This window comes from Micromys minutus (genome assembly GCF_963924665.1).
Source record: "Micromys minutus genome assembly, chromosome: 9".
NCBI classification, from domain to species: Eukaryota; Metazoa; Chordata; class Mammalia; order Rodentia; family Muridae; genus Micromys; species Micromys minutus.
Window position 1 is genome coordinate 5,221,915 of NC_137978.1, and position 23,808 is coordinate 5,245,722.

General features: G+C 43.4%; 1 protein-coding gene across 1 annotated transcript in view; it reads right to left on the reverse strand.

Moving 5' to 3' along the window:
* The window catches only part of CACHD1 (cache domain containing 1), a 207,322-nt gene that overhangs the window by 85,082 nt on the left and 98,432 nt on the right, over window positions 1-23,808 (reverse strand). Inside the window, exon 3 of the mRNA XM_080920834.1 lies at window positions 12,434-12,582. Coding sequence (XP_080776960.1) covers window positions 12,434-12,582 — 149 coding nt within the window. The remainder of the gene's footprint in view (window positions 1-12,433; window positions 12,583-23,808) is intronic.

Here is a 23,808-nt window from a genome sequence, read left to right on the forward strand (position 1 = left end):
GGAGAAAACAGGGCTGTGACTACCACTTTGATCTCTTCCCTATGGAGAAATTCACTCCCTGCCTGCCTTGCGAGATGTTCATTTGATTGACGCTTGCTCTGATGTGCAAACTGCTTTGAACTTCAGACATTAATTCCCATCAGGCTGCAGTCATTTTTATTCTCCTTCAACAGGATTTACAAGCAGGAGATCAGCAAATGGAGGAGATAAAATAAATTTGCAGAAGCTTTGAATCTGACATCAAAACAGTGCTCAAGTGACTTCCAATTGGATTCCATTCAGCCTCGATCCACAGTGTAAATCAACTTTCAGTGGAGTCCTGATTTAGAAAGAAAAAGATATAAAGGGAAGACAGGCGCGCACACCCCTTTTGGGGTTGACTTCCTGAATCTGTATCTTGGTCTTTGTCTAAATTCCCTGGGGAAGGTGATTTGCCAGGCAAATCATTCAGGGTCCTGTGTTTTATTCTGAACACTTCCAGGGAAGCTGGCCCGATTTATCACAGCGCACACAAAACCCAAACCCTCGGTGTGGGTTCCCAGGGTGGTGGTGAAATGTGGTATTGTTCATGGATACATTTTCTTAAGTCAATGATTTAAAAAACAAATCCTTGGGGATTTCTCAGAAGAGCAAGGCTTAAAGGGTTCAGGAGTCCAGACACAGCCAGTATGATGGCAGCCGAGGGGCTGAAGGTAGTTTTCTATTTGTTTGCTCCGTCTTAATCACTGCTAAACTGCAGAGCCCTATGTAAAAGTATCTCTGTGTCTGTCTGTCTCTGTCTGTCTGTCTTCCTCTCCCCCCCCTCCTTTCTTCCAAAAGCAAAGGTAGTATCAGTTCTGATGGGAGGGGGAGCAAACACAGACTCCCAAAGGAGCTCTCAGGCTGCTGCACGGATGTTTTAAGAACGGCACACAGAAGAAACCACGCACACAGCAGTAGCTTCAAGAGTGCCAAGGGCAGGTACAGACATAGGAACACCTGTGTCTCACACACTCCCTGGCCCTAGTGACAGCCCACAGTTGCTGGCTCAGTCAGCTGACATGAGACATAGCTCTTCATCTCCATTTTGCCTGGTTCCCGACTGTTCTTTCCCTCTTGGACTTGGCTGCTTTCCAAATATTTGAACAACACCAGTTGAAAAGAATTAAAAACAAGACTCCTTATCTTCCACTTACCTACCCATAAGAATAAAGTTAAACCAAGAAAGCACTAAGATAAAAATCTAACATCTGCTTTGGCAAATATTTAAACTCTGAATGGCGGAGGAAAGGGGCAAGAATAAAATCACTTCAAAAAGGAGCCATAGAATTTATACAGCCAAGGATACTCGATCTTGCCCAACTGAGCTTACTTATTCAAACACCTAGATGAATGGCCAAACGGAAAGGCTGTCAAATAATATAATCACAACGCAAGAAAGGGGGAGATGGGAGTGATAAGTCACATTCTTTTGTTCTTATCAGCACTAAGGATTAAATCTCTGGGGTTCAATAATACTGGAAATCATGCCCTTGGATGATGAGGCGTTCAGAGCACGAGGTGCTCCCCTAAACCTCACAGAGAGGGACACACGCTTTCCCAACCATTTCCGAACTACAACTTTACCAAACAGGTAGCCCCATTGTGACCATGGGTCACATTCATATGAAATAGATACTGATCAATCTGTGAAGTAGCTAGGCAATTGGACAGGTGACATTAGGGGACTTGGGAGGGAACATATAGCCACACCAAAGACTTATTTATCTGGATCTTCTTCATCAGCAGGCTAAGTATGAGAAGGCTAGGCACACAAGAGAAAAGCCTAAGCTAATAGACAGGATCCATGGTCTGGTAGCACCCTTTATGCCATTCCGTGTCACATGTGCCCACTGGCCACTTGGCCACACTTCACTGCTATTCATGCTTTGAAGACACAAAGATCAAGGAGGAGGAGGAGGAGGAGGAGGAGGAGGAGGAGGAGGAGGAGGAGGAGGAGGAGGAGGAGGAGGAAGGGGAGGAAGAGGAGGAGGAGGAGGTATTTCTTTTCTGTACTTCTTTACCCTTGGGGCCTTGCCCAGGGTCAGACCTTTGAAGAACTGGTCACTGTTGCTAAGTGAAGAAATACAGGAAGCTTAGAGGCCAATGTCCTAGGCTACCCTGGAGACTATAAACTGTGTATGTCCTCTTTCAGTGAATAGCAGACAGCTGTGAGTTATAGCACACAGACCAAGAACCTCGGCTGGCCGGCGACCTTAGAGATAAGCTAGTCCAGCGTTCAGCTTACACGCACCAAGGAGAGAGGTCTGCCCAAACTACCCTGTTCTGAAAAAGAAGCAAGTCATGCGAGGCACTGAACACTAACGGCTGATGTGCCCTGAGGAAGGATGCTGACCCCACGATTGTAGACAGACAGCGTCACACTGGATGAGAGACAATAGTCAGACTGGTTCTCAGATTTAAAACCGCTTTGCAATTTCAGTACCACAAAGTATATAAACAGCATATAAGCTGGTTTTCATCTATGACAATGTCTATTCCTTAGGCTTAGGATAGCCCTCTGACTAGCATCCCCTCCTCCAACACACACACACACACACACACACACACACACACACACACACACACACACAATTTTTAAAGGAAAAATCACAAAACCAATTCTACTTAAAGTTCATAAAAGGCAGGAGGTGAAATCCAATACTGGACACATAAATGTGTATCTTTCATCCTTCGGTGACATAGGAAAATCCATTCAATAGTCCCAGATTCTGAGAAGAAACAGACGTAGGCGAGCTATCCTAAGTCAAAAACTATTCCATCATTACAAGAAAAATCCACTTACACCAGGTATGTTTATAATTCTATTACCTGGGAGACAGAGGCAGGAGAATCTGAGGTCTGGGCCAGCCTGTGCTACACAGTGAGAGCCTGTCTCAAACAAGAAAATAAACAGCAACACAATCACGAACTCATTTGGAATCAGGAATGCAGATTCTAAGCCTACCTCCTGGGGCCCTGCTATTAGGTATCTCTACACTGTTTCCCTCTCTGCAAGATGGAGGGAGGCAAGGCTAAAACTTAGGCACCAGTTCCTACCCCACTAGTCTGTTCACAGGACTGTTACTGAATTACAAAGGAATGTAATCCCTTTTCTGTAAGTTTCATATTATAACCAAGTAGTTTTTCTTTTTAGAAATGCAAATGTTCTGCAAAGTCTTTGTTGAATTCTTAGCTCGGCTTGAGGCCTGCTGGTACCAATATCCACAAAGCCTGGGTCAGTGCGTAGTTGGCCGCAGGTAGTGACTGCTTGAGGAACTGGAGATGGAACGGCCGATAAGACAGGGCGAGGGAGTTGAAAGGGAAGAATTTCTATCCAGTGCTTTGTGGACAAAACACATCTTCCTGGGGAAGGAACAGGGCTGGAAAGAAAATTAAACACAGTTGTCAAAGGAGCAAGCTTGTCTTTTCCTCGGTCTTGGAGCACAGAGAGAACAAAAGAGCAGAAGTCATCTTCACGAAAACACCCACGTCACAATGCTTTATTCTGTTGAAAAGGAGTAACGATAAGAAATTGAACAGATGGTGAAATGTTTGTTGTATGTCATCATTTCCATGTGTGCTACCTTACTCTCAGACTTGAAAAAAGGATGTGGGTTAGCTGCTATGTCTGGACATACATTTTATAGAAAAATTGACACCAAACATTCTTGAAGTGACCTGACCACTATACACTATACATGCATTAGAACATACCAGTGTCCTATCAATATCAATGATTGGGTGTACCAGATTTAAAAATATCTTAAAAATAAATTTACACATTTTCTGAACCACTGTGCACATAACAGAAGGAGGTACAAATGCTTGTGGGCTCAGAATAGAACAATGCAAGGGTTAACCCCAGTGGCTTTTCTAACATCTCCAGTGACAGACAAGCACGCAGAATTATCATCCAAATTAGAAAGTCAGTCAATGAATTCACTTCAATTTGTTGTCCTTGCAAATCTTTTACCTTTATTTTTACTCCTAACAGATTTCCATCCTCTAAGAGCCTCAATTTAAAAAAAAAAAATTAGAGTATCTTTTAACCTCCTCTGGTGCTGGAGAGATGGTACCATGGGCAAGAGCACTGAATCTTCCTGCGGAGGACAAGGGTTTGGTTTCCAGCACCTACATGGCATTTGCAACTGCCTGGAACTCCATTACCAGGGTACCTGACACTTCTGGCCTCCCCAGACACCATGCACACATGTGGTACACACAGAGATAGGTAGGTGAAACACACACACACATAAAATGAAAATAAATCTTTAAAAGGTATTTGGAAATCTCCCTCCTCACCTGAACCTCTAATAAGTCTTAGTGGCGTCTCATCTAAGACTGTGCTGTTCCCATACTCTCTACACGTACTTACACTTCCTCTACGTAGCCATTATTGCTGTGCGGATATTATTCATTTCTAATAAAATTATTGTTAGGGGCAGGGGCATGCCATCGTACACAGGCCCGAGGACAACTTTCTGGAGTCAGATCTCTCTGTCCATCTCACTTGGGTTCTGAGAATTAAACTCAGATTGTCAGGCTTGCCAGTCCAACACCATTTGTCTTTCTGTGAGGAACAAATTGACCCACTTGATGGACCTCTTGCCTCTTCACCATGGCCAACTAGTTGTCTTGAGCAAATCCTGAACCACACTCACTGCACTGTTTCGTTTGCAAATGCGGTGCTTATAGAAAGTGCTCTCCCAGACGACCTGGACTCTCCGGGCCTCAGAGCATCTTGCTTATACTTTGTTCCAGTCAGCCTTCCATCTCCCCTACGGGCTTGCTTTTTGAACACACGTACTGCTCCTCTGGCCTGAAATATTCTTCTCCTAGACCAATGTACAAAAGTGCCATCCAGGGCCTCAGCTACTCTTTTGTACCAAGCCTGTTTCTCCTTAAAATGGCCATGTATTACCTCACACTGGCTATAGTTTGCCTGGTTCACATAGTAGGTCTCCATCTCCATTTCTGGCTATCAGAAAGTGCCCATTATAATGCCTTGTGTGCTCACCACACCTTGAACAAGACGTAGGCAGTTTTAGCTAAAAATAGTTTCTGTATGTAGTGATTCCATGCTCACAACAAACTTATTAGTTAAAAGTGGTAACTGAGATAGCTAAGCCTTAACTGACGCTTCAAAAGAGAGCTTGTCACCTGGAAAGATGTCCAGATAAAAGCAATGAAGCATGAAGTGCCATAAATCAACTTCCTCACAGGGGTCCATGTCTGCTGGGTAGTCCTGACACCCACATTACTACCTGGACTAGGCATATACTTCTTAGGCCAGTATTTACTGAACCCAAGGTTGAGTTTGACAGAGTCCTTGAACTTGAAGCTTAAAGATAAGAAGGTTCACAAAGCACAAATACACCTTAGCCCTAGGTGCTATCATACCCACCCCTCTCTAGAATTCTGTCCAACTGGCCTGATTGCTCCCCACCAAAAAAACTATAGGTGAGCACCAACTGCTCAGCGCATGCGCTCTAGTTCCTGGGCACCAGCTGCTCAGCGCATGCGCTCTAGTTCCTGGCTTACAGAGACGAAGCCAGACCAGGACTTTCAGTTGTTAAACTGACAAGTAAAATCCTCTTACTTTTATGTCTCATTCTTTAATTCCCTTTCTCAGAAATCTCAGTCTCCTCCTCTAAGTCGGCAGCATTTGACTGTCTTCTATGTGTCATGCACAGAGCTGTGCAGAGTCAGCATTGGCGCTGGCCTGGACTTCATTTGTGGAGCCTACAGCCCACTGATCCGATGAGCTGACACGTGAACTTCTCTGTCAGGAAAAATGATTTCCCTCAGCTGCTTCCTCCACCACCCGTGCCAAATACAAGTTGTCATCGGTGCTTCCGACAGAACGGCTGGGAGCGTTCTTCATTCCCGAGATCGCAGAATGTTTAAGTCCATTTCCCGATTCAACACCCATACAAATAATTTCATTATTTTTATCTGGTTTTTTCCTCAAATGAACGAATAGGTGCTTTTGCCTTGTTATTGTCATTTACCTAGGTAACATTTCAAAAATGTATATAGAATGCAGAATTTACTAATTTGACCATTATGAAGAGCCTCCTATTGTGTAAAATGGCTCTAGTTAAAGAATAAACGCAGAAGGGAAGGGGATAAACAAACACACCCTAGTCTATAACCCATCCCATTCAAGGCGGAGGGCAGCAGAGGAGATGCTGGGAGCTGGCTGGCTCATCAGCCTAGAGAAACAGGAAGCTTCTGGTTCAGTGAGAGACCCTGAGTCAAAACTCAGGTGTAGAGTGACAGAGAAAGATGTTCCCCTGTGGCCTCCATATGTGTGGGCACCAACACAAACACCAGACATGCATGGGTGGATATCAGGCACTACACAAATACCTTTTAAGGAGCTAAAGAAAAATGCAAGTGACCTGGAGGACTAGAAGGGTCTCTGAAGCATTCATAAACCATGTCATTTTCCAGATGGGGACATTGAGACCCTTCTCCCTCCACAGAAAGGGCAGAGTTGGGGTATCCTCCCTGTTTAATTACAGCAGCACTGTGGGTACAGCCGAGCGTAATGGAACAGAAGCCTGTCTGTACTGTGCAAGCTATTTCTCCTGTAGTGAGGGTTAGCAAATTGAGAAAGGGCAGGGTGTGGCCTAATAGTAGAGCTTCACATGTGAGGATATGTGAGGACCTGGGTTCAGTCCATTACTCCAATAAGAAAACAAAGCAAAAAGACTTCTCTCTGATAATGAAAGAGTTCTGAGGAAAAACCATCCAAGCCCCTCCCCTGACTTGAAGCTAAGTGTATTTTGAGCAGATACCACGTCTTCTCAATCTTCTGTAAATGCCCAAAGAGCCTACTCTAGGAATCCTAGTATTTATGAGTGAGCATGCTAATCATTAAAACGGCTTCTCCATAACTTGTTCTTGGCTCATAGGACACTGGTAACACTTTGATCCAAGTACAAAGGCAGGCAAGTACAAATGGGTACTCACTGTCCAAATCTGTGGTTTAGGAAAAATAACACCAATAACACCTTTCTCTATGCAAATAAAATGTCAAATACCACTCGGCATCTGCTTGGCCCAGAGAATGGCTCTATTAGGAGGTGTAGCCTTGTTGGAGTAGGTGTGTCATTGTGAGTGTGGGCTTTACTATCCTCATCCTAGCTCCCTGAAGTCAGTCTTCCACTTGCAGCCTTCAGATGAAGATGTAGAACTCTCAGCTCCTCCTGCACCATGCCTGTCTGGATGCTGCCATGCTCACACCTCGATGATAATGGACTGAACCTCTGAACCTGTAAGCCAGCCCCAATTAAATGTTGCCCTTATAAGAGTTGCCTTGGTCATGGTGTCTATTGACAACAGTAAAACCCTAAGACACATGGGTTCAGAGAAAAGAAGATTGTTTCCAGTAATACAAGGCCTTATGGCCCCCAATTGGATGAAGACCTCCCTAGAACACTGACCTCTTTAAGAAAAAGGGATTCCTCTAGTATGTCTCAGTTGTAACTCTGCTTTGGGTCTCCAGCCTTTCAGCCCACCAGCAGCTCTGGACTTACACCTATATTGTCCATCTGTCAATTCCTTAAAGTAAATCACTATCTCCCACACAGCCCCACCCCCACACTCAGCCACCACCCCTGTGGGTTCTGTTGGTCTGCAGAACAGTGGAACAAAGGGATTGTAAGAGTAGTTGGTAAGTAGAGCTATACCGGAGATCCATGCATCATGCAACAGAACTTGGGTTAATTGGTCTACAACACAATATGGCTCAAGTCACCTAATGGTAAGGTTTGCCTCCTGCCACCATGAAGTTCTCTCAGATGTACTAAAATTGGCTTAGAAATGGGATGGGTTCTGTTGCCTTCTCCAGTGACTGCATGCTCTCAGTAGATGCCCCAATAGGAAGAGCTCCTGAAAAATAGTGGGAATCCAATTTAAAGGTGCTTCCAAGCGTTTCTTTATATTTGACAATCAGTGAAGCTGCTAAAGACACCCCCGATGAGCACCAGAGAATTATCTATTCAGCTGAAGCTGCTCAGTTCTAGGGGCCAAGGAGAAGGGTCCTGGCAAGAGTTGCTTACTGAATGACAGTGAGCACTGCTTTGCTTAGGATGCCAATCACTACACAATTAGTCAATTAGCAAGCAGAATATGAGTGAGTCCTGGGAGCACGAACACCCCTCACAGAGATACAAAGAAGCAGAAAAGGTTAGGTGTATCTTAGTGTTTAGTCTCTAATTTGTATTTTTCCTTCTTATAAAATGAACATGAACACACATACACACACATACACACACACACAGACACACACACACACACACACACACAGAATGGCAATAATATCTATGAAAGAAATTAGGAACAGAAGAAATTCACTTTGAAATGTGGAAGATCAAATTATTGATTCAGTTATATAAAAGGCCCACAGACTAAGGGGCTTGCCACACACAATAAAGTATTTGAGCTCAAGCCAGGCCTCAGGGACGAGAGTCTTAGTAAGGTGCATTTGAAGGCTGGGTTCCTGAAATCCGGAGAGACTAGGAAGGGGAAGGGGACGCTGGAATAGCAGGGAATGCTCACGGCCAAGTCAAATCTCTGATGTAATAAAGCCAGAGTTGAAATGTCAGTGTGTGTCAACCAGGATGGAAGCTGAAAGAATGACTCAGAGCGAGTTACAAGGCTCTCAGGAGAGTGTCTGAGGGAGCGTGGCTCTTCAGGAAGGCAGGAGGCTCCCAAGTGAAGGTGGGAACTTCCTGTGACCAGGTGCTCTGATTCTTCAGCCACAGCAACAACAACAACAAACAAAACAATACTCAGCCTTTGAATTTTCCAGACCTCTAACTGGTAATGAATCATACGGGGGGGGGGGGGCACATTTTAAATATTTGTAGAGGACAAAAGGGTTCCTAAAGGTCAGCTCTGATCTATGGTACGATGCCATGACCACAGCCAATGCGATCCAAGCAGGGGCGCCAAATGCCGTGAGCAGTGACCCTGTGTTCTCAGCTTGTTGTTTGTAGCATGTGAGAGGGCAGAGGTTAGATCCCCAGGACCACTAAACAAGCAACAACAAACCCAGGAACAAAGGAGCCCCTACACCTGTTACTGAAGGCACACACCGCCAGTGAGCTCATCTCAGGTTAAGCCTCAACCTGTTTGTTTTTCCGCAGTATCGAATGTTAAGACTTCGGATCATCCCTTCAATAAACACAGACAGAGGGCCTAATCGCTGTGCAAGGCCCCAAGTAAAATCATTAACTCCTAAGGCCCCTGGGTGAGAATTTTCCGAGCTGACTATAATCTGAGAAGGGAAATATCAAACTCATCTGAAAAAAATCAATTTTCTGCCACTTTGCATCTTTTCCCCATGTGGTCACAAAGTCACCTTCAGGTGTGCTATGCAGGGGGCTCTACATAGCAGAGTTTTCTCCCACCGCCCTCCTTCTCTGGGGCCTCGTCGTCTCCAGAGGGCCCAGACTCCCCTGCTTTTGCTCTCCTACAACTGAGTCGCTAAGCACGCACTACCATGATCCCACTGTGAAGTTTGTTAATCATTCATGACTGTTGTGGGGAGAGGCACAGCACACAGAGGCATGTGAACAACTCTGTGGAGCTGGTCCTTCTTCCACCTTTACAGGGATCAAACTCAGGTTGACAGACTGTATGACAAGCACTAGCTGAGTGACCTCACCAGCCTGCAGAAAATACACCTCATAGCTCCTTTCTAAAAATAGCTGTCCTACATTGGAAAAAAATTAATGTACTATTAAGTCCTGAGGGGAAGACAAGCAACTACTTAGACAAACAAACATAAGTGATAAGTCAGTAAACTGAAAACCTGGCCTGAAACAAGAAGTTACTTAGGAAAACACTGCCCTGATTCGAACTCATTTTAGGAATGGACAGGTTCTAGAACAGAGAGTACAGAAATTTTTATCTGGGGTCTGATGGCTTATGTTTCTTATAAAACAGTATCAATGCATTTGTATATGGCTGGACATAGGCCATGGACACAGAAACTGGAATACTTTGCTTCTACAACTGTGCATCTCATAGCTTAGAACAGTGATCCTCAATTTTCCTAGTGCTGCAGCCTTTTAACACAATTAGTTCCTCATGGTATGGTGACCTCCAGTCATAAAATTGTTTTTACCATTACTTCATAAATAATTTTGCTACTGTTAGGAATCATAATATAAATATCTGTGTTTTCCCAAGGTCTTAGGTGACCCCCCCAAAGGGGTCACGGCTCACAGGTTGAGAACTGGTGGTCTAGAGGGACATTTGTCAGAGTTTTGGGGAAATCTCTGTTTCTGCCTCTTTGTCTCTGTGCTAGGGACTGAGCTCAATGAATTGCTCACAGTGGGCTTCCAGTGCTGAGCCACATCCCGCCCCACGAAGTCCACTTTTCTAAATTCCAATCATTACCATGCCCATCTTCTTCAAAATCTTACCCTCACTTCGAATAATTCAATATTTATTTGCTGTATTTACTTTAAGCTGTGATATTTTCATAAGAAGGAAAACAAGCCTAGTATCCTGGCAGAGGGGACATTGAAATCGATGCATAATAAGAAGGCCTGCCTGAGTCCAAGCATGGTGGTGCAGCTCTGTGGTTTGGGCACGAGGATTGGGAAGTTGGAGGACTAGGAATTCAAAAGCAGACTTGGCTGTATTTCAACTTCAAGGCCAGAGGGAAACACGTGAGAGACACTGCCTCATCCACTCCTAACAAAAGTTTGTCTAAGTCCAAGCTCCAAGCTCTGCCCTGCTGCAGCCCTGGGAGGGGAGTGCCCTCAATACTCAGCTCACGGCCCAAGATCAACTGATAAGTTACAAAGTTAACTTAAAATCAAAATATCTCAGCCATGCCTCCCGCTGCCTTGTGGGATAGGACGAGCCTCTCTTCTACTTTTAGCTCTACTGTGAATGCCTTGAGCTTCAAAATGTAGACACTGGAGAAAGGAAACACCAGAGAGGAGTGAGATGAACATGCTTGTTAACGGGGACTGCAACAGGTTACAGATACGGAGTCTTCCCCTGGTCTCCCCAACCAACCCCATTCCCATCTTGAATCTTCGTTTAAAAACAAACAGAAACCCTTGCAAATTTAAAAAGTACTTGTGTCTTGACAAAGGCAAATACTGATCCATAAAACCCTACATATAATCTTTTGGAAAGTGGCCGAGCAGACTGCGTGTGGGGAAAGGCGGTCCCTTAGTACATGTGGGCTGCAAACGGCTGTGTCAATGTCAGCGTTAAACTCTGAATATCTTTGACTACTCAGTTTGCACCCCGGAACTGGCTGCTTTGACAATGGCTTGTCAGGGCTCTAGTCATCAACGGTGAATCAGGGAAGCGTGTCCCTTCACTGGTGCGGAAGGTCATCCATACAGGAGTGTTCCTTTGTATTACTGTGTGAGTCTTCTGTGAGTCTAGTGAAGATCTTTAGAGGCATACATCAAGAGCACAAGAAGCTCTTGGAGGAGAAACCGTAGTCGCTGTTTCATTACATTAACTGAAAAGAACATTGGCTTTGCCACAGAGATGCCCAGTATCTCTCAGATCTGAAGCCTCATCATCACGTTCAAAATGGGAATCTCTGTCCTTATGCCAAAGCACTTTGCTATAAGCCTTCCCAAACCTTTAATGCTTGCACATGTGTGTATGTATGCTGGTCACTTTCACAAACCAGCATCTACAGCATGGCTGCATCTCATTATGGCACACGCAAGCCATAATGTTACTCAATTTTCCAAACTAACCCCCTACTGGGAGACATTTGTAATATCTACGTGCCCCAAGTGGGTCTATGATAACTCTGCACATGCGCCTTCATGAACATGTCTGATATAACCTTCCTGGTGAGACTCCTTGTTTTGGGGAATCCCAACGTGGGTTCTGGGTCACATTTTGCCCAGCCTGGTATTCAGTGTTTGTCACTATGTCTTAAAGGATTCTTGAGAGTTGAAACTCCTTACTCACCCCTAGACATAAACCAGCTCAGACATTAATGCACAGCTAATAAAACCAAGTGCCAATGCTAGAGGTGAAGGGGAAGGGGTATGATTCCTTACTGAGCAGCAGAGGAGGAAGGCCAGGAAGGCTTCCCAGCAAGGTGTGGTGTGGTGCATGGAACATATGCAAGGATATGTAATTATGAAAACAAAACCAAAACCAAAAACAAACAAAGAAAAAAACACATAAATGACCATTAACTGAGGTTCTCTAGGCAAGGGAAGATTCATGGGCAGAAGCAGACAAATTTAAATATAGAGATATTACAATATTAATGCCTTGAATAAAAGGAAAGCTACTATGTACTTGGTCATAATCAAACATAGGCATTTTAAACGTGGAAGAATAAGCAACCCAGCTCTCGGTCTATCAACAGTAGCAGTAGCAGAGAACGCTTAAGGCTTACTCCATCATGGAAGGCGGAATTGTGCAGCAGTCCTGGATGGCGGTGAGCGGGGATGTCAGGTGGGCCGTATAGGATGCTTCTACAACTTGCTTGTTGCGATTGACCACGTCCAGGTAACGGTTGAACTTCTCCCGGATTTTTTTGGCTAGCTGTGGATGACAGTGAGCAAAATAAATCACCTACTTACTTCATCCTTCCTAATAAAATAATTAATTTGCATCATGAGAGGCATACATTATGCATTGGGTAACATAAACCCGAATCATCTACTGGGTGAATGGGAGAAAAATTGCAAAACACTTGGACTTCATGGTAGAAAATTTAAATAGCAATGAAGTATTATCATCTGCCTATTAAGAGAGGAAGCTGTATTTCCAACCCCTTACTTGTCAATTCAATGGAATGATGTAGGGCCCTGATGAAAAACCAGAAGAGCAAGAGAACCTTTCTGGTGGCTGGAGTCACATAGATAGGTAGGATGGAAAGTAAATGGATATTTATCCCTTGGGGACACCATTCAAAGTATCCCATGGGAACAGCAACTCTCTAGGGGGGGTTCAATGTGTACATACAAAATGCATAATTAGAAATACACTTGGATGTGACCTATTACACCATTAAGTTGGACAAAAGTCTTTCTTAACTGCTGTGAGCAGAAACCCTTTATCATGATTTCCTTTCATGTGGGAATAAGGAAAACATTGGTACACATAGGGTTATTCCCTCCAATGCTTCTACCAAACACAACAGCTTAATTGTTGATCTCCAAGGAAAACCATGTTGTTTGTCTTCCCCTTGAACAAAATGTTACTCAAATGAGATGACTGATGGAATTGCAGCTAATTGGCTTTGCAGAACTATTCATTAACGGCCCTCTAGCAGAGAACTAATCATCCCCGCTGGGTCCTGAACTCACACGATCTAGTAGCCTACAGGCAGGAACATGGAGGCAATCGGAATATCTCCATCTGTGGTTTTCAAGACAATGTTTTTCTCAGTGATATTCACAAAGAAGTAAAGTTTGTAGGTTTTCCTAACAATTATACTAATAAAGCTTGGAAATTTCTCTGGACATTGAAAAGACTGTGATAGTAATTTGATACTAGGTCGTTCTCTTGGCAAGAAAGCAGCTGTATAAATGGAGAATTAATTTTATGTTGGGTGGTTCTCTTGGCAGGAGAGAAACTGTATGAATAGGTAACCCCCACGTCCATCCATACTCCTATTCCCTGAGCTAGACTTCTTACTGTACAAAGATACAGGTCTTCTCTGAGGCAGTGTGTACAGCAAACTTTGATTTCACACCTCAAGTTAGGCCACTAATTGTGTTGTCCCGTGTGGCAATGTTTAGAGACAAGTTTGGTGTCATAACCTGGTAGGAACTGCTATCCAGTAGGCGGCAGGAGCCAAGAATGTACTCAAACGTTCTGCAATGTGTAGGATAGTTTCCCATAACCACAAATAATCTAGTCCCCAAATTTCCTCCTAGAGATTACCAACAGTTTTTGGTTTAGTAACAAACAACTTTAAAATATAATAAATCTATGTAACTATCTATTTATCTATCACTCTATCAATAAGTCACAAGGTGCCAGGATTGAACTCAGGTCCCTGCATGCTAGACACATGCCTCCACTACTAAGCTACACTCCTAACCCAGAATTTTTCTTAACTCCACCAAAAATCGTTAATTTCTACCTGGAAATGTAGAGGATATGTTGCATTACATGGGAATACATGTCCCAGAACAGGATAAAGATAAGGTGCACTTGGAAGAACTGAACTTCTAAATAAGATCTTCACCAAATCGTCTGAAAATGGGCATGAGACCCACCTGCCTTTAGTAACAAACACCCACTCTCCTAATACATAACTCCACCATGAAAATCCGAAAGACTTTTCTACACATTTGCTAAATGCCAGCTTTGAAACACCGACTATTTCAATATGGCCCACTGTATGTCTCTGTACACGCCTTGAGCTAAAAATGTCTGCATTTTCAAGTGTTTGCACAGGAGCAGAGTCTTATAATTATATTAAATTCAAATGTCAGTATCTGTAAAGGGAGCCTGAGACATGTTAATTTGGTTCATGCTGGATCCATTGTCATCAAGACCTAATATCTGACAGAAACAACTTCAAAAAAGAAAGGTTCAAAGGTTCAGAGGATTCTTTTGGTCCATGGTCACTTGGTAAGAACATCATGGTGGGGAATGTGTGGTAGGGGCAAGTTTTACCTCATGGTAGAAAAGATGCAGACCCTTTGTTATAGGTCAGAAACTCTTACATATCCCCTAGATGCATCCCTAATCCTACTGTGGTATAGAAATCTATCTGGTGTTTTAATGGCTTCCTTCAGTTTCTCTTAACGCCTGGGTTTTAGAAGTGCCTAAGGCTTCTACCTACTCACTCTTAATGAAAGCTCCTAGCTACCACTCAGTAAAACAACCAAAGACATAGGAGAGGGCATGTCATGTGATCCTAATAAAAAGCTGAGCATGTCCTGAAGTCATGCTATCTAGGTACAAGTCAAGAAGCCTCTGAAAGAGCTGTAAGATATATATATATATATATATATATATATATATATATATATATATATATATATATATATATATCTTACAAAAAGAAGAGTAAGACAAGGCTACTAAGCCCCAGAGTCGTCCCTGTTGTCTGTGCAGACACCACAGAACATAAGACACCCTTGAAGGACCTGGTCCAGACTCTTTACCCAGACAGCGCAAACCTGTGTCTCCATGCCACTAGTTATGGGTACTCCTCCCCCTCCCCTAGTAATAGTTAAGTCAAACATGGAAGAGGAGGCTGACTCCCTTCCTAGGGTAAGCATGTTGAAGGCAAGCTACACGCTGCACAGATCCAGGCGCTGCATCTGAATTACCAACATTATAACTTCTAGAGTACAAACCTGTAGCAGAGAGATGTCAGGGACTCATCAGAAAAGTCTAACAGTTGTCATGGGGAGGAGACTGTGATATGCCAGGCGCAGACAACAAAGTGTAGATGTTCTTGTTTTATGTCAATGAGGTTGAGTAGTCAGCACAACGGCCGGCTGAGAGCAACACAAAGATCCAGTTACCTGTTTAAATTCAAAACTGTCTTCTCTGTAAAACCCCTGTTTACCCGCCCAGACTAAGCAAACTGGAAGGAGTTACAAATGTAAGCTGAACAGTGACTACATGACAAGTGTCATAGGTCAAAACATCTGAGCTTAAGCAGACAAGGTGCAGAGTGGTATATCCTCAGCCTGGGCTGGCTGGATGGCACAGTTGAAGGTTGGAGTCAAAGAGCTTTGGGGAAAGCAGGAGTTGTGGGCTTCCTGGTGAGGTCTACCTCAAGCTGGCATACCCCAGCCGCCTAACCCTAGAGCCTGGCATGGGCCACATTAACAGGATGTATACCTCCTTCTCCAAGCTGCATTGCTGGGGGGAGGGGAACACCGAATCTACATAGAGCCCAGCTGTCCATGACAGCTAAGATCTCACACATGCTTTTCTTGTCTCTACTGACTTCCCCAGCCTTTCATTTGACAACCTAGCTTGCTGAATGATAAAAGAAAATGCCAACATTTACAGAATGTTCTATGTAATTCCCCCACTAAGCACTTGACATGTATATATCAATTTAATCCTTTACAAACCCTTCTAAGTTAGGTAAGGAGGCCCACAACTATAATTCCAGGTACTCAATGCTCAGGTTAGGAATCAAGGACTTCTCAAACCTGTTTAAAAAGCAAACAAAATAAAACCTGTATGGTACAAGCCTTTGCTTCCCAGAGGCTGACACTGAAGATTAAGTCACTTTTTCAATGTCATGGATTGATAGGAACTCAGAAATCTTCCTTCAGAGCCCAAGCTTCCAACTTCTACGCAGTAGAACTTCTCTTGGAAATTTACAAAGCAATCTCCTCACCCTACAAGTACCTTTTCTTTTTCTGGAGGGTCCTACAAAACCAAGTGTGTCCTGGAAAACACTAAGAGGCTTAAAATGACCTTGAATTTCTGCTCCTGTAACTTCCACCTCCAGAGGGCGTGCACACCACCACATCTACCAACTACTACATCCTCAGTTGTCTCTTTTTAAATCTACTTTAATGACAGAATACCACACATGATGCTGCCTCTTGCTTCATAATAAAAATTGGGGTTTTTAAAAAATACAATTTTATTCAGGACTCTTCATAATTCTTATGAAAGTACTCACATTAAAAGAGATAGATTTAAATATGCCATAATATAGTCCCAGCAAAACTAAACCCCACAATTCCTTGCTAATATTACCTGACTGTGTTACCTATGGCCTAATGGTATCGGACTAAATTACATGTCCTGTTAACTCAAGCGTCTCTAAACATTTCCTGTTTTATAACCTGGACAGAGAACACAGGGAACAAACTTCTCCTTTCCCTTAAGGAATGAGTTTCAGAATTCAACATTTTGCTAATTTTTAAAAGCTTCATAAACCCCATTATAATACCCTCTGATGTAAGAGAAAATAGCAGTCATCACTTTATAGCTGGAGAAGCGGAGGCAGAGGGCACCGAAAGAGCCACAGTCCGGTGACCCTGCAGCCTGGCTCGCTATGCAAACCTCAACTAATAACCCATCCCCCCTTCCTAAAGGCAATCTCTCTGAGCATGCTAACTAAATCCAGGTCGCTGGGCCAGCATGACAGAGTCTCTTCAAGACAGCCAACAGAGAAATTAAAGGGGGAAGGATCTGTCCTGGAACCTACCGAGAGGCCACACAGAAACTGGGGCTGTCCCTTGCCCTGATCTCCACAGACAAGGGAAGACAACAAAGGACATTCTCAACAAAGAGCTACAGGTGGACCCACAATCCTCTGCCACATAATTAAAACCAGTTTTTTCTCCACAGCTCAGTGTTCATCTTTTATCCTTCTTTATCCTCTTCCCTTCATCCCCTAAGGGATTCGTGAATGTTGATGAGACAACGGAACGGGACTCAAACCATCTTGTCATCTTTGGGGTCAATTCTTTGGCTAGCCAACATCCATCCACGGGTCAAATGATCAGTAGGGTAGTGTGTAGTCCCCATGGGAACCGACTCTAATTTGTCACCATCTCCACTGACAACGTTTCATCACAACATCAATGGATTTCTCTCTTGCTGAATTTCCCCTCCCTTAATTTTCACATAGGCGCTTCTGTCATTTGCCTACTTCCCCAGAGCCCCTTTAAAAAGCACTTTCTACCTTAGCTTTATGTGTCTGCGGTGGAAGAGTGGGGGCTGGGCGCACAGTTACCAATAGGTAAAAGAAAGAGAGCTGCAAAGGCCTGGCACACGTTTTATTTATGACTGCGTCCTGAAAGGGCTGGGCAGAATTTTTATGTTAGGGAAAGCTTCATTTAAAATATCTAACAGTGAAGCTGGCAGGCACTGGTAGGAGGCTACAAGCCCTAGGGGACTGAAGAGTCATGAGACAAAGTCCATATGGAATGCGGAAGAGTTTAACACTTGACATTCAAAAACCTTTGTACAGCTGACACTTCCCCAACAGCAGCAGCCTTATCACTCAGGAGTAAACCTCCATTTTTTTCCTACCACATTTCAGGATTTAGTTCTATAAATGTGTAACAGAAATAATTTTAAGTATAAACTGAGCAAGGCATATTTAGCATCTCTGGATCACATCCCAATGCCACATTCCAAGGTTGTTCGTGGTTACCTGTGGCAGGCACACTTTACGGGACACAGTGATACTGTCTTCACATGCTTTCTTTTAATGAGGTTTAGAGGAGTCTAAACTGGCATACAGTTTTGTCACTTATTATCAGGGTACCTGGTTAAGAGCCTTGATTGGCTTCCTCATGAATACAATCAGAATGTCATGCCCCTTAAAAGGCTTCTCTTGTGTTCAGATAAATACAAAACAAAGGCTAAGTATGGCGGATTATTTCTACTGTTAACTGAGTCTCTGGCTGAGAAGGACCATGTGGCGGTGATTCAAGAATACTGTGGAGATCTACATTTTTCAGCAACAAGCACTATAAAAGTAGAAGATATACTGGAATATTAACTGGGTAATCATTTGCAATGTCCTCAGAGATAATTCTACATAAGAAACGCAACCTAAGTGATGGGGGTCAGGGTGTTTTACTTATATTATGGTAAAGGAACCTTGGGGAGAAAGAAGTGTGGGTTAAACATAACTAACATTTGTGGCTAGAAGATGCATAGAAGTTTTTGTTATAAGCTTCAACCAAATTAACTCTGTAGCTGTGGTTGGTGTCTGTGTGTGTGTCAGACATTCTTAGGAATACTGTCCACCTTCCTGATGAAAGGGTTTCTCATTGGTCTAGAGCTTCTCAATCAGGCTAGATTGGTTAGCCAACAAGCTCTGGGTCCTCCCATTACCAGACCTGACTTTGGGGGGTTGGGAGTGGGGGATGGGTAGAGTTTGGACATCATTATGAAGGAAGATCTTCAGCTTACCTTTATCACTGAGCCATCTCCTCAGCCCTTACCTGTTTGAAATAGGGTCTTGCTGTGTGGCCCAGGCTGGTCTCAAAATTGCTGCAAACTTCCTGGCTTTCTGCTGGGGTTAAAAGCATGCACTGATACTTTGTACTTTTACTACCTCTGAACTGGGAATGATAACACTGGCTTTCTGGTGTAGAGAACTAAGTTGGATAGGGTCTACAGCACAATTAACAGTGTCAGACTCGTTAAAACATGCTAAGTACATGGTAGCAGCTGTGTTTTACTATTGCCACTGCAACATGCTATTGTTCTAATTGTTATTTTTTGGGGGACTTAATGAATTGTCTCAGCCATTTGAACCAAGGACCTAAAGGACATTCTCTGCACTTGTTTTTGTAGATGCTGTGGTTTTTAATCTTGTCACAATTTTATTCTTGCCTGCATGCTTCCATGTTCAATGCATTTTATGTAAGTTGTCCCTTTTGCAGCTTCTAACTATGCTGCCATTTTTATAGTGAAGGAAATCAAGACTCAGCTGAGTAGGTGCAGGAAACAGAACTAATCCCTATCAAGTTTCCTTTTTTACAAAAAAAAAAAATGATAAACTTATATTGGCCAAATCACTTAGCTATACTTGCCCTAGCTCAACTCTGTCCTCCTGAAACTCTTTTTAGGCCCCTTCCAAAATTTCCCGGGACTTCCTAACTGCTCCATTCATAAAATTTCCCAGGACTCTCTAGTTGTTTCATCATCTGAGGACTCCATTTTCCCAGTGAAATGGTAATACTGCGGTAATTAGCGCTGGCTGTTTGCTTCCTATCTGTGTATCGTGTGCAAAGCAAAGCTTTACCTGGTGTCTTTTATTCCTCACGGTAGCATTATGTACTCACATATAGTATGTGCAGTTCTTGTGGTGGACTGACTTTGCCCAAGGTCATCCAGCTAACAACAACAACAACAACAACAACAACAAAATAACTATCAAATTTACACTCTTGCATGGCTGCCTTGTGTACTTTATTCTTAACAGTGCTAATTTATTAAATGTTTTTACTCACAAAACTGTCCACACATCAAGCTGATCAGAAAGCTAGGGACCCGCCCATTTGCCTATTAGAGCATCTCCCAGGAACCATGGGCCACTGTAGAAAAAGTCTTGTTATCTTAGCTTCGGACACTATAGCAAACATGCTCTCTACTAGGTCAGTTAGTCATGGAATGTGTATTTCTATAGTCAGAGGTCCAAGATGAAGATTCAAGTAGGTCCTCTTTCCTGCTTGCCAATGACCACAATCCTACAAACTCACACTGCAAAAAGTCATTTCTCCATTCTTAAAGCATTACCTAAATCTACTCACTCCTCAAAGAACCTTCCTCTTAATGTTATTACAATCTGCTTGGTCTTCAGGATATGAATGGGAGGCACAAACAAACATTCAGTCCACGACACGTAAAAGCAGATGCTCATCCAGAAAGATGTCCAGCTAGTCATTATGCTGTTTGAATGTCCCTTCTAAACCTCTTAATGAGAAAATTTACCTGCCATTTGTATTACTCTGTTTTCCTGTTGCCATGATAAACACCAAGAGCAACTCCAGGCAGGGATGCTGCTTACTGGCTTGTCTGCAGGTTCACATTCAGCTATTTTTCTTAAACAACCCAGGCCCAACCGCCCAGGGATGGCACTGCCCAAGTGTGGGTCCCACAGACAAGCCTGCAAGCCGATCTGATAAGGCAATTTCTCAACTGAAGTTCTTTCTTCCCAAAGCTGACAACCAAGATTAGCTATCACACATCTCATTGTAACGGAGTTAAGAGTTAGAACTAGCTTTTAGTATGCACAAAGTGCTGGGCAGTGGAGCGGGTTCCTTATTTAAAAAAATTCAGTGTTTTCTTGTACACGATTTGTTATTCCTTCATGTAATAAAATCACATTAAGGGTCTCTCCAGATGCTGGTGACATGCTTCTGGACCCCAGGTCCCAGAACTGTGAACCTACAGTCTATGAAGTACTTGGCCCGTGGTTATCTCTTGCAGCCACAGAAAATGGAGTAAGACACAATGACAGTAATGACACGGTTGTTCATCACTACTTTGGGGCTCATGAAATTACCCAATTGAGCAGAGCCTGGCTGCAGGCAGCAATGACACAGAGACAGATGAAGACACATAGATGGAATGGGATCGCTCTCCATTTCCAGGGGCCCGTGTCTGTGAGAGGAGTCTAACCAAGGGAGAAACAGGAGCTGCTGACAGATGTTCTGCAGGTGGACCAGGAAGATTTATGTGCGAGGCTGTCTGGGTTCCAGGGTCACATACCCAGATCTGGTGGGAGGCAGGGCCCCTGGAACGAGCTGGGTGGAGTACAATGGGAAAAACAGAAGGCGAGCACTGACTTGCCTGAGAGCCCACTGCGCCTGCGCCCTGGGAAAAACTGAGAGTAACAGCTTTTTCCCTTAAGCACAGCACAGACTTGCTTGGAAGGTCATGATGGGTTTGGGGTGGGCAGCAGTTTGGGTTACGTTTTCCAGGAGAACCGCTGCACTGCACACCAAAGCCTCCTGAAAGCCAAGGTTATCAACGCAAGGGCTCAATAAACTCTTGCCCCGCTGTTCACCCCACTCTGCCCTTAATGACCACATCACAACAAAGGAAGCAAGAAGGGCCAGCTTCAGCCCACTTCTCTATGTAATAGGAGCCCCTGGGCACCTTTAAATCTGAAATAAGCAAGTGGTTAGGCCTTGAAGGTTCACAGACCGCCTGCTCCTTCCCAAGGAAAAAAAAGATGATTTTAAAAAGAAGGGAGAGAATCAGGGAGGGAGAAACCACAACATACACAGGAATCTCAAAACTTCTGGAATAAGTTTGTAAAGGGTGTTACTACAGAAGAAGGGGGAGAAACGCTGGTGGCTTAGGAAAGATGGTTTGCCTGTTTTCTTCTCCCTCACTAGAAAATACAAGCATATTGAACCTTTTTCAGTCAAGACTTCTTTCTGCCCAAGAAATTTTCATGCCACCATAGGCACAAAACTATAGAACACAAGTATACAAATCAAGCAGTGACTGACAAAGAAAATTATTTTAAAATAGTTTTTTATGAGAAATCCAATTTTTGTATAATACAATTTTGCCATTTATTAAGGATGAAAGCAAACATTTATACTAACAAGTTGCTTCTTTTTACATAATAAAATTTACATCATTAAATCTCAGCTAAATGCTTAATATGTCGAATGTAGTGAACCTTTAATGTTTTTCAGAGTCAACTGCTATATTTATCATGAGCTGAGAATGGAATGTCATTTAACTAGGTAGTATATAACTGTAGAAGTGTGTTTAACTAGGTAGTATATAACTGTAGAAGTGTGTTTAACTAGGTAGTATATAACTGTAGAAGTGTGTTTAACTAAGTAGTATATAACTGTAGAAGTGTGTTTAGGACCATTCAGAATTTGCTGGAAATTTTGCACTAATCCTGAGAAAATTCATGCCACAGTGTGTGTGTGTGTGTGTGTGTGTGTGTGTGTGTGTGTGTGTGTGTATGTATGTAATCCAGGTATCCTGGTTTATCATTCTCCAGTTTATTTCACGAGTTTCTCCCTGAATCTCTCGGTGCACCTCTGTTGGCAGTCAGCAAGCTCCCAGGAACCAGCATTTCCTCCCCACAGTGCTGGGGTCGCAAGCATGCATAGCCACACCCAGATTTCTTTTTTAGAAGTGGGCACTGGAGATTCAAACTCAGATCTTCAGCTTGCAAAGCAAGTGCCCTTACTCACTGGGTCATCTCCGAGCCTTCGGACAGCAATTGTTCAGATTAAACATTCGAACACAACACAATGCAAAGACAACGAATTCAGCACTTACATACTGAAGAATGAAGGTAAATAGGAAAATAGTAAAGGTCTCTGTTCTTTACAACGAAACCATAATATTTCTAAAAGAGCAAAATATACACACAATAGTCTTAATTACAGCAACATGTGCTGTGCAGTGAATGCCTGTCATGTACTCAGCAATAAGGCTGCACATAAGTACCCTGAATGTGAGTGCTGCCAAAATCATCCTGGAATCACTCAGTGTCTGGTTTTGAGTTAATGCTTGGGTCATTGTGCATTCAGAGACATTTTAGTGCTGCCAAAATTTTCACAACCCCCTCGTTCAGTTGCATGACCTGCAGGTTACAAAGCCAGGGTTTTGTGAGCAAATGTATGTGCATAATTACAAACACTAAGTACAACACAGACACAGTCTAAGTGAAAGGGGCCCACTAAGGGCTCTGGGGGCTGGGGGAGCTGGAGGTGGCACATGGTCCAGAGTGCTGCTAGAACCTGTAGTGTCACACCAGCACTGCCTTCCTCCAACCAATGCAACCATTTCAGTGTGTCTTAGTTAAGGTTTTACTGCTGAGAACAGGCACCATGACAAAGGCAAGTCTTATAAGGACAATCTTGAACTGAGGCTGGCTTACAGGTTCAGAGGTTCAGTACCTTAAGGCAGGAGCATGGCAGTGTCCAGACACACATGGTGCAGGAGGAGCTGAGAGTTCAGCCTCTTGTTCTGAAGGTAGCTAGCAGAAGACTGACTTGCAGGGAGCTAGGATGAGAGTCTTAAGGCCCACGCCACAGTGACACATGTCCTCCAACAAGGCCACGCCCTGTGCTAACCATATTCAAGCCATCACAGCCAGTATTGCAACCTAGGTCAGAGCCTGGCATGGGCCATATAAAAACGTCATTGCATAAAATTGGAAAGTGGTAAGAAGAGGACTTTAAGGTTCTTTCTGTTGAGAGCAGCCTGATCAAATCTTGGTCAACAAATATCAGTTAGACTGGATAAAAGAACAGAAGCCTTTTGCTACTAGACATTTGCACATCTTCACACTGGTTAAAAATCTATTAAATTCATCTCTTAAGT